Source organism: Rhopilema esculentum, chromosome 18, assembly GCF_057945365.1.
Source record: "Rhopilema esculentum isolate cy_ngs chromosome 18, ASM5794536v1, whole genome shotgun sequence".
Lineage (NCBI taxonomy): Eukaryota > Metazoa > Cnidaria > Scyphozoa > Rhizostomeae > Rhizostomatidae > Rhopilema > Rhopilema esculentum.
In genome coordinates this window covers 3450702-3462966 of record NC_142832.1, presented here as the reverse complement: position 1 = coordinate 3462966, position 12265 = coordinate 3450702, and the positions used below count along the sequence as shown (strand labels likewise).

At 36.4% G+C, this 12265-nt stretch overlaps 1 protein-coding gene across 2 annotated transcripts in view; it reads left to right on the top strand.

The window, feature by feature from the left end:
* The first annotated feature begins 1416 nt into the window (after nt 1-1416).
* LOC135680974 (protocadherin-like wing polarity protein stan) overlaps nt 1417-12265 on the top strand; it is a 30870-nt gene continuing 20021 nt past the window's right edge. Inside the window, exons 1-2 of one of the 2 annotated variants that reach the window (XM_089113840.1) lie at nt 1417-2611; nt 7620-7691. In XM_089113840.1, the coding sequence (XP_088969966.1) occupies nt 2560-2611; nt 7620-7691 (124 nt within the window). In that variant the 5' untranslated portion in view covers nt 1417-2559. The remainder of the gene's footprint in view (nt 2612-7619; nt 7692-12265) is intronic. The other variant, XM_089113839.1, reaches the window with a different exon arrangement.

Genomic DNA, 12265 nt, shown 5'->3' with positions numbered 1-12265 from the left:
CTTTTTGCTGGGAGTTTCTGTTCGCAAATGGATTTCTTGGTCTCGTTTACCATGCGAGGGCTGAGCGGACTGATTGGTCAAGACAAGGAACCAATCAAATCGATAACACTAATTTTCTTTGATTAGCAATTAAGATTATTTTCCGTTCGTTGGTTATTTTGTATTGACCAATCAGCGTGGGCCAGATCCTTACATGGTTAAAGATTGAAAAACGACTTTTTGTGTACAATAGATCACTGCAAAGAAAACAATGCTTTTTCAGGAGTCAGACTCTTTCTGGATCTTGTTTTAAAGGTGCATATGTAAGTTGCTGGGTCCAAGTTACTTTAATTAGGTGCCAATTTTTATGATGATTTAGCTGTCAATTCTTAGTTATATAGATGTCTTCTGGTGACTCCAGATGGTTTAGGATCAATTTTTTAACTAAAATTAAAACAAATTACAAATTTTTATACTATTTTAAATTCTTTTAAGTTACGCAGGTTGATTTAAAGAGTTGGTATTTTTCAAGAATGAACGATAAACAGCAGCAAAATTATTTTGCAAAATCCAAACTTGTTATCACGGAGAAAAAGTCTCTGCAACGATATATCTAAATGTCAATTCTAATTTCTAGACTATTTTATAATCATTATCCTTCCTTTAGAAGGTATGCCTGCCTCAACTCAGTTCTAAAGCCTTGGGGTTCTAGATTTCTATTTTCCCACCAATAGTCACTATCGAATTCTTATACCTTTGCAAAGAGAGGTTTTCATTCCTATTATAATTTGCCGGCATGAATAAGCCAGTGTGATCATTCTTTTTAACCAACTACGATAGAAGACTTTAAAATTAATATCATCTCTTGAACTTGGTTTCGATCAACCTAGGGGCCCATCATATTCCATCTTCACTTGGTGTTACATAATCGAAATTTCCCTGATAGCATTTTATCATTTTCTGTTGATAACGGTTGAGAATTATTTCGCTTAGTTAAGCTCAACAGGAATAAGAATTTTAATGTCGTAGTAACATCTACATGTATGAAGGTTAGGTATAGTTGCGGAAACTCTTGGATTTTTTCTTAGGGCTAACGAGCCTCTGTAATTTTTTAAAAATCAAATTATGCTATTGACAAGTAGATTTTTATAGGTAAAATTTTATATAAGGAAATAGTTATATGAAAAGAGCTTTTTGGTTGATTTTTAGATAGTTTACTCATGAAATCATCCCATCAGCAACATTTAAATGGAATTCTGCTTGTATTTTTTTGGATTTCAACAATACCCCTTCTACAAGGCCGCATTCCCATTTTCCAAGGCTGGAACAATAATCGGATTTCTCCTGTTAGTTGTATGAGCTTTCATGCAAAATAACGAGAAAATTAGCATTGAATAAAACTTCTTTATTATCATGTTTCAGAAGTTATTTTATCAATAAAAAACTGGGAATACTCCGAATGTTCCAATTGATAATGTCAGATTAAGGTTTATTCTTCATCCTTCTATATGTATAACAAAAGTTAGTTGAACATTCTCGAATGCATCATACAACAATTGTTCATCTATGGTCATTCATATTAAAAATATATTTGTTTTGATTGTGTTTCACCTTAGAAATTGCTGCGGTATCTCAAATCTCGACCGTAATGTTTTTCGCTTAGAAATGACAGAAATGCTTATTCCTGAATTAAAAGATTTAATATATGTTAAACAATAATTAAATTTCACATTAGGAATCTGCCCCACTCTTTTCCTTATATTTGAATCAGAAATCTTTTAATAATCCAATTTAAACCACAACATTTGATTCCATTTGACAAGGCAATCTTCACTGCAATATGCTACGCCCCTTTGTTTTGATATTTATCCACATAGTTCCGTATCTATTTCCAATCAATGCTTTTTCTTCCCTACACGACAAATTGCTTTTAATTGCTTTATTTTATATTTTTATGGATACTTGTTTATTCTGTACTTTCTTACGATTGACTTGTGTTTGTGGTTTCAAACCCCCGGCAATCAAACAAAAAGGGCTAGCAAGCCGAGGCCGGAGTGCCTTAACTTCAGATAGCGTGGTTGCTTGCTAGCCGTTAGTGACTTACTGTAAGTCGGCTATTCTAGAGCTGAGATGATATTTCAATAACCTAATCAATGCTGTATACATGATATGAGATCTTCAAGTTGGTAAGAACCCTGAATACAAGCTGAATTCGAACACCTTCCTGAATTGGAATCATATAGAGAAACCTGTTCCGTGTGGGTTTCACTCTTCAAGTGAGGCAAGCTTTACCGAAGTTATTTCGCATGATTATTTGATCGATAAAGATTAGGATCAGAAATACGAAGTTTTCAATCGGGAAAAAGTCATGTAAACAGCCTCGAGAAGGTTTCGGTTTATTTTTGGAAAATTCTGACTCAAATGGTTCTTGTTCCACGTGCGCAAATCATTCTATATTCGAGAACGGTACCAAACGAACACAGATTGTGATTGGGTCTTGGCAACAAGGTGTTACAGGTGAAAGGAACTACAAATTGGTTTTTAATACGAAGTTCAAGTGTACGAAGTCAAAGAAAGAAAATGAAGTTGGCTGTCTTCATTATAATTTCTGCATCAATTGCTTCTCTATGCGGTGAGTTGTTTAATTATTTGTAATGTTATTGAAAATTTCGATGCAACTTCATCACACAACTCAACAGCAATCAAAATTCAGTCAAAGATTGTTTATGTAGTCTCAATATATCCCGCCTTTTCAGCTGTAGGCTTTCTTGAAATACTGGCTCAAGTTGATTATCTAATCTCAAATTTCACATGCTTTTGGATTAACTTTCTCTTGGGTCTAATCGGGCAAAAACCATTTGTTTCAGCTTGAGGCGTATAAATGATTTACTGTCGTTCTAGAAAGGATCTTTGCACGAAGAACAATCTCAGAAACACTGTGCTCGAATTTTGTCCTTGTTCGATTTTACTTTAATAACGTTTTTGATAGCAGCGCAGTAAATCGTAATGCAAGACATCCTGGCTTCCATGCTTTAAGCTTGAGAGAGCTCTATTTTTTTTTCTTATTTTGAAATCTTGATTTTAAGACCTAGCTTTAATTGAAAACAGCCTTAAACTTGACACTAAAAACAGCCAAGACTATACACTAAAAACAGTCTCGTGTTGCAGATCTGTATAGTAGCTACAATGCAACAAAATCATGTTCACTTCTCCGAATAATATTCGAAGAAAGAAACTGTTAATTCCAGTATTTTAGAAGCATTTGCAAAAAGCATTGCTTGAAGAATGGAAAAGGCATTCTCTACATTAATGGGAAGAATTTGCAGTATTGTAAGGAGACTCGAGGAAGCGCTTTCCGTTGAACCGGTTATAAAATAATCATCGATTTTCTTGTTTGAACACGTGGATCAGGCAACTTGAAATTAACTGTACTGATCAGCATTCTGTTTGAATGTAATTCGCAAATAGTTGACTGTTACAAAATGTCCACATGCCCCTGAATTATCAATCATTGTGTTTCCGATATCGCTAGAATGCGAATGTTTGTTCTCGCATATACATGCCGCGCTCGTTTTTCAAAATTGATGTTTGCAAAGATAGGGAACTGTTTGATCAGATGCTGCCCTAGAGCAAGCAGGTCGTTCTAATATACGGCAATTACTTTCCGTTTAAGAATCATCAGCTTTGAAAACAATAATTGCACATAACAATCTTTTGCTACAAAAAACCACATTTCTATTCCCCCACATTTCATCGCTAGGTATCCATGCATTCAGTCTTGCAAAGCTACGGTTACAACTAGCTCTGTCAAATATGGTTTTGCCTTCTTTGATATCGTGACTTCATTTTTTCTTCATGAATATGATCCCTAATGACAAGTCCACAGATGATCAAGAAATTAATGCTACAAAAATGTGAGGCAATATAAAAGCTGATCTGAACGGCAATGAGATTTTTGTTACAAACTTCTCGCGCTAGAAAAAATCCTTTGATTGCTTATTGATAAAACTTGCCAGTTGTCAAACATATCTTAGCCGATGTTTTCAATGAGAATGCATTTTGTTATTAAGGATCTTTCTCAGCTCTGTGCATTTCAAAAAATTCAAAGGTTTGAGGTTATGCGAAACCTTTTGAAGAACGGATTAAGAAGCTCAGACGGACTCCTCTTGGACGAGACTTGTTATTTCCTAGTTGTAAGCAAATTTGCTCATCCGTTATATACTCAGATTATGCTGTTCTATATCGATAGGATCCTGCCTCTAATTTTTGCAATAAGACTTTCTTGAACCTAAATTTAGGTACGTTTTTCAGGATCGTTTCTCAGTTTAACGCGGTTTTGGTTTCAATCAAATATTAAGTATTGATGTTGTTCGTCTCATCCTGAATATAGTAAAGATTGCTTAGGAATTAATGAGTTCCCTCTAGAGTTTTTCAGAGTTTCATGAATTTTTTTCGCTAGAATCAAGTATTTCATAATAAGACAAGCTTATCCTTTTATTTTCATTGAAAGGTAAATAATCCTTTAGAGTGTAAAGGCAAGAATTGCAGTGCAAAGTGAAATGCTTTTGTTCCAACTTTTTCTCGAATAGATATATATATATCTGATCTGATAGTTTTCTCACTTAACATGCCTCCTCCCGGCCCAAAAGCTTAAATAAGTCTACTTTTGGTTCTAGGAATCGATCTTTTCTTTCCTATTTCATCTCTATTGTGAGAGTTTTCATCAAAAATCGCAGATTGTACTCATATTGAGGGAACTGTGATTTTAGAAATAGCTATCGGTTCAAAGAAATTTGAAAATCTTTTGGTATTTCGGCCTAAATTCACCGCTCCAAGTCATTCTGAAACCTTTGTGGTGCTAAGGCTTCTCTAATCTCGTTTTCAAAGAAGCTCCTCCCAACTGGGCTAGTGCTAGCTGTGTTTTTATATTGCTGCAAGTTTGACCCATGTATTTCATTAGCAAGGAATTTTTTTTTCTTTCGGTAGGATTTAAAGATCTAATAATGACTAAAAAGAATCGAATTCCCAACAAGGTTAGACTAATTTTAGGGAATGCTCTCTCTGCAGCAGCTCCTGTTATTGAGTTACTTCAAACAGCTATGGCAAGTTATTTCGACAATTCTATTTTTGGGCCAGAAAAGTGAAATGATGGTACAAAAGCAATTTTGAGTTTAGAACTGAGTCAGATCTGCAAAAGGAGGGCTCCATTTTGCGTTGGGATCTTGATGTGTGTTGAAAATTAATCAAAGATGATTGGTGAAGAAGTTGCGTCGACTGAGTTTATTCACTTTAAAAGTGGATGTTTTTGTTTTTATTACTCTTTTGGCGTTATCTCGTATCATGGTTGTTGTGGCTTGTAGCCATGTGAGCTAATTCCATGCGAGCGACCGATTTGTCGGAAAATTTAAAAAATTTTGCTACAGAGACGGAATTCTAAAGAGAATACTGTCTTCAGCCCCTCCCAAAACTGCCACTTTGCCTCTGCAATTCATTTTGATGTTTTGGGAAATATTACCCAGCGTCGAAAAAGCCGGGGCAGATTTGCAGACAGGCGTAAAACTAAACCGGTGTTAAAAAGGACTGGTGCAGTGTAATCTAAAAATCACAAGATTAGCTCAAAATTGAAGGCTTGGGATAGGAGAATAGCAAAATCTCCGTATAGGATGTTTTTGTTTGTTCATTAAGCAAGTGGAAGCTTTTGACAATAGTTCTTATTGGGAGCTATCTATGGATCGAAGCAATCCGGCCATCTGAATCAAGACCGCTTTAGAATTGTCTCTACACATGAGCTATGAGCCTTTGGTAATTGTCAGCAAGGATTGGCGCCAATTTTTTCCACTGATGCCTCCCATTGTTAACATTGCAAGCAGATCATGAAGATGCTTCTAATTTTGTTTGCTCATTTAGATTTTTGCTTGCAGACAGCATAGAAGCGAGTGCTGACGCGCTTTTCACATTCTTGAATAGACAAATCCAGTATTTCCGTTTCGACAAATTCACGAAATGTATTAAAAGCTAGTTTCTTTTCATGAAAGAACAAAATCCTCTGTTCTTGTTTTGTTTCAACCTTTTGCGCACTTAATTTGCGTAAATCTAGTATTAATTCTATTTACTATTCAAAAGTTTATACAGAAATGTATTTAGAGGATCTACGCCATCTACCCACAATGCATTGTAAAACTCTAGCAACCGCTGTTCGTTTTTTTGGTTGCTCTGCCTTGGTTAATTTCAGGATTGATATTCTGCCAAAAGTCTGGCGTTTTCTTGCATAAGTATTTTCCATAATGAGATTTAGATACGACAAAACAAGATTATTTTGAACTTGAAACTCAGATAAGACTTCCATCGAAAAGTTTGAGAATGCATCATCTATTGCTTTGGATTTTTTAAAGATTAAAAGATATTATTTTGTACTTTAACTTGGTGACAGTAAAATCTAGACGCCTGTAAAAGCACCAACGGAGACACCTGTAGGAGCGAGTCGGCCTGTCGTTTGACATTTGCTTACTCCGGCTCTTGGAGTCAGTTTTTACAATGTCTTGTAGTGTAGAAACGCCGACAACCAGAGGTCATCTTTACTCATTTTTTCAGTACTCTTTCAAACATAATGATCTCTCTAACTCCTTACATCTACCTCCATTAAAATTTTTGTTTTCCAACTCATTTGTAATGCTGATGTTCTTAAACCAATTTGCGAAGGAAATATTTACACAATACAATATTGATAAAGTAAATTTATGTTTATTCAATTACAACCGAGGTTTGTCCAACAAAGACCAACTGTAACAGCAAATCTTTCTTTGAAAGCGCTGTTTGCTGTATTCAGGATGTCCCTGTTAAGTGCACCAAAACAAAACGGGCTTTTATCATTTTAAGCAGCTCTGCATGTAGTCGATTCTGGCTTAGAAGAGATCTTGGTAAAAAAAGTCAGTTAATTCCGATGTCTTCAACCTAAGGCTCTCGCGAAGGTTTCGATGAAATAATTGGCTCTTGCGAATAATTTTGTAAAAAGCAACAGTAGTATGTAGAAACTTGTGACCTTTCCGGCCATTGATGGTCCCACCCCAGCCACTGATGGTCCAGTCCAACCCCCACTCCCTTGACCCTCCCAAGTAACATGAACATAGCAAAGGCTTGAATACATGATCATCTTCATATCAAATCTCGAAAGATCGTGAATTGCAAACTTCAAGGCCTTTCTTTCTTTTACTTTAAGCCTTGTAACTCCACTTGTAAGTTCTTTGATTAAAGTAGAAAGATATCAAGAACTTCTCTCTTTCCAAGTCATATTAACATTGACTTTCTTTGACAGAGAGAAGCTTTCTATTGAATCACAGGGGACATTTTGTCACAGCCTTAGAATGATCAGTCTTTAACCTACATGTTGAACGTTATAAGAGTAAATACCTTTTAAGGGGATGTTTGCCGAGACCGATGTCAAGTTATTCCAATGTTCTTCCCAACGCTTAATTAGATTTTATATTAAAACCAACGCAAGTACTCATGCCAGTGTATTTAGTTGGCAAATTTCACGCTGTTTCGTCGACCTTTGGGCTCCGAAATTCATATTTCAAAAAAGATACGGTTATTTGATTTATCAGTTATTTCGCTTGCTATATTTAATTATTTTTTGGTTACAGATTGTGCAAACCACAGACCAAGATTTGCTAATACAATTCTTGTGGTACCTACCAAAGAAGGCACACCTGCTGGTAAGTTTGTTGGTCCGTGTTTTGTGTTGGGGTTTGCTTATTTCAATCTATTTCTTCTATAGCAGATGTTATCGGCCGAGGAAACTCCAAACTGCAACAGAGCAAAAGACTTGATACCTAAATGTTCTTTTCATTTCTTCATATATCAAGACTGTTAGGTCTTCATTGGTAAAAATATCCAGATTTCTCAATTATTAAGGTGAATTCATGTGCAATTTATGAATGACTTTGTCAACACACAAAGCTTGCGTATAGATTCTCAATACTGATGTATGCTTATAATCACAGCTCGAATTTGTCCTTAAAAATTATACATAAATCTTTCAACGAGTCTATTGAATGTCTGAATTGAAAACTCCCCAATAGATTGTAAATCAAAGTTTTTGTAATTATAAGTAGTGTTTAGACTTGCAGTGTGATTGAATCACTGTAAATCAGGAAAATCACAGTTTATGATGATAAATCACGCAGAACAAGTGACTTCGCTTACGTCTCCCTTTCATTTTCCTTTTACAACGTTTGAGGGTCAAACGCTACACTGATACATATTCAAACGCTAATCCGCTTGACCGCTTTGGATATCGCGTATTTAGGGTAGATAAGTAGGCCTTATCCTTGGAGACAGCAATAAGCCTCGAAGCAGACTTTGTTTTCCCAGCACAACTTTTTGTTTCGATTTTTTGCAACGTGCCTCCTTTGCCTAAGCGGATAACCGAAAGCTTACCGGTGGCGCGAGGTCGAGGTTTAAGGGGCAATTTTGCCTGAATGAATAAGCGTAATCTGAGAAGAACAGCAAATGGCTGTTTTTCGCCGATATCGTTAACCGTCCTAAACCCCTTATTCATTGTGCCGACGTATAAACATATCTGCTGAAAGGGAAACTCTCTGATGTTACCATCACTGAATTTCGTGCTAAGAGTATTAAAGATGATGTCATTGAATTGCTTCCGTTTGGAAGAACACAGACTATTTTGTTGATATACTCCTTAAATCAACTACAAAGTGTACTTTAAGTCTGATTCATTTATCAAGCAAACTTTTCTTTTTTAAAACTGTCCCGATCTTTAGATTTTTATGCCCCAGAGTTTACCAGCCACCGTCACTATCAATGATGCTTAAAATGACTTCAAAATGTCATACTTGTGCCTGTTGTGATGCATACACCATAACTCCCCCCCCCCCCTTGGTCCTTCTCTCACCATTTCCTGAATTTTCACCATTCCTGAATGTGACACCATTCCTGAATTTTCAAGGGTAGCAAAGTTTTTTTTCAATTCAAACACCCCTTTATTAGTATTTCTTTATTGCCCCTAGCATTTTGTAATAAATGTTTCCAAGCAAGCAAAACTTTCTTCAGATTTCGCCTTCCTTTAAGAACCAAAACACATAGTTGATTCTCGAGTATGCAGATGAATTGCTATTTTTCTGTATTCTTGTTAGGCTTATTGGTGGAAAACGTACTTTAGAGACCCTAGGCTGTTATAAAATTACACTTTGCCCTTTATTAAGCTGATCGAATTCTCAATCTTATCTAAAATAGTTATTAAAAAAAGAATACATTCGACTAGAATCTGTCTTAGGCAAGCAGTTTATTGCACCAAGTGCTAATTAAAGTTCTACTTGAGCTGAACTCCTCCAGTCGCTGTTTCCGTATGTTTGAAAACCTAGCTTTTCTCTATTCGTGTTGCCAAAAGGATCCTTAATTGAACCCAAAAAAGCAAACTTGCTTTTTCTTGATCCTGTCTTTTCAAATTTATTTTTGCCTCCCCTCCAACGCAAATAAGTTTCTAAACACGCCCACGTTGTTGCCAGTGACCCTGAATCTCGAAAGGAAAACCGAAAGAAGCTTATCTTTGCTGCCATTAGTGCTCCTAGACGCTTCTGTGAATTCCCATGGTTGCTGTCCACAGATGCACCACACTAAAAAAGAACCACGCTTTTTACCTGCTATTCAAACAAGGTTGGATGATAATACCCGAGATCAAGTGGTCCAAACGCATTAAAAACTGATGCACGTTTTACGAGCACCTTTAGTTCTGCTCATCAAAAATTACTTCATTACTTTACTTGACGTATCATTCTTGAATTGGCCTCAGCTATGGTCTGCTTTTTGAGTTCTTGCCGGAATAATTATTGCTTTCCCACTCTTGGCCCTACATCTTAAATTTGACTATATGTGGTTGGGGTTTTAAACTGGAAAACAGCATTTTAATCAGCTAGTTTGTTAGGTTGTAAGTTTTATAAAGAGCCGATGCATGTGACACGAGAGCCGTATTAGTAACGCCCCTTCCTTTGAAAGAACTTTAAGATACTTTTTGAAGAGGCAGGCTGCCCTTTGGTCTTGTTTTGATGGTGCGTGTATGAGTTGCTGAGTTAACGGTTCTCACATCCGGTCTCTATCTAATTGATGTATGTCGATGATTAACTCTGTTAGTGATACCTGGCTATAAAGATGTTTCTTGGCAATGGATGGTTCAGGTGACAGTGCTGTTTAAAAAAGACCTTACGGTTTTCAGGCAAAAATAGGTTCTTAAATACAAATTCTTAATTTGAGAATGACAACCTGTAGGTTCTTGAATTCTTAAGATCTTTTTTGCGGGAATTCACTGTAGCCCATTTAAATGCACCCAAATCCCCCTCTTGATAAAGCCATTGCTATTCCTCTTGGCCATCTCAAATTACGTCAAATACCTTGCTGTGATTCTCTGGTGGCTTAATAAGAATCTTTTCTGGTAAGCTCCACTCTGTGATGATACCTTGCATGTCTTAATAGTTGATCTATTCACGCCTGACACGGCATAAAAGATTTTCATTAATCATCAATCGCGGCTTCTTATTCATTCTTGTGATTTAAGATTCAAATAATTCCCGTGTGATCATTGCAATTCTCGACGTGTAATTCAGTTTTCTGTTTACGCTGGTGCCTGCGGTGGGTTAACTGAATTGGCATTCTGTTGGGGTTACCACCGTAAGAACTGGTTCTCACAGCTACCATCCCCCGCAGGTCGCTGAAGATAATTCCCAACTCAAGTTCTGCTAGCGCGATTCACTATTTGATTAATAACAAGCTGAATTGACATTTAAATTGCTGACACCTTTGCAAGCCTTTCTTTCCCGTTGTGTTATTGATGATGCGATGTGATGCCGTCAACCGCATTCGCGTGTATAGTCAGCAAGGCAGATACACAATATTGCTTACTTATGCATTAACTCGAAGCAGGACCTCTGATAAGTCGTCTAAACTTAGAGTTTCACTCCATGCTCTCAGTGTGCCTATCATAATACAGGAAATATGAATCATAATTTGACTCTTGTCGATAATTGTTTGCTGATACCATGCCAGCCTCGCTTTCAATGTGATATCCCATTCAAGACTCGCTTTCAATATGATATTCTGTAACCAGGGTTTCATTTCTGTATACATTATTTCAATGCTTTTTGTTTTTGATAACTATTTATTCCTGCTATTAAACTTTCCTTTCTTTCTTGTCTTAAAGTACAAGTTACAATGCTCTTTACATACATGTAAGCAAACTTAAAACTATTACATCAGTTCGTAATGTGACAAAGGACTTTGTAACATTAAACAGGTTCCATAGAGCTTTTTTAGCATTTCTGTAGTTCAATCTAATGGGTGCTTCTTATATACATTCGAGTATTCCATTTTGTATCTTTTTTAGTCTCTTTAGAATCACTTTTTTCTTAGTAGTATATAAGGAACACCGCAACGCGACGAGAATAAACAACAAAAAACACAAATCAGTGATGGCTAATATTTCGCCCCGGCATACGGGGCTTCATCAGAAAAAAAGTAAACGAACTAAAAATTTACAAATTTCAAAGAGACGATGATGGTGTCGGATTGGTTGATGTGGAATGTTCGTGGCCTAGTCCTTTATTTGCACACTTTTTTTTTACCAGGCTCTAGAATAATGTACATTCTTTCTTCTGCTGCCGAGGCTTTTCGTTTGGAACCTTACTAAGGAATGAAAACCAGTCTTTTCTGGGCGTGATAACTGAGTTCCTCCTCCAATTTTCTACGTTTTGATCAACAATGTGCCGTTTTCTGAACTCAGCTTCTTTTTTTACCTTTTTTTGTTATCAACCAAGCTTGCTATATCTAGTACGAAACGCGGTAAAAAGTATAGAGAGAAAAAACTAGACAGTGGCAGAATGTTATTGAAGAATATGCCTCTGTAGCAGCGATATTTCTGACTAATATATTGAGCACTGAAGAAGGCCTCTATATTTGGACGACATGGTGACAAAAATTCCTAAGAACCAAATAATACCCTTTATATTAGCCTGGGCACCAGATCATCAAAAGAGTAGAAAGAGGGAAAGGGACGCCTCTTGTTCTACCTTTTACTTTTATGTCATTATTGCATGGCGTAAAAGGCTTTGGTACCCAGGGAAAGGCTCTGAGCCAATTGTTCCTGCCATTCTCGATGTTTTTGCACCTAACTGTTAGGGTGCTATTTTAACGCCAATTTGCAGTCCTACGTCCTATTTTCTCAGTACCTTGTAAATATTTTTCCTTTTCCTTGCACCTCTGGTCAAATTATTAACTAGCA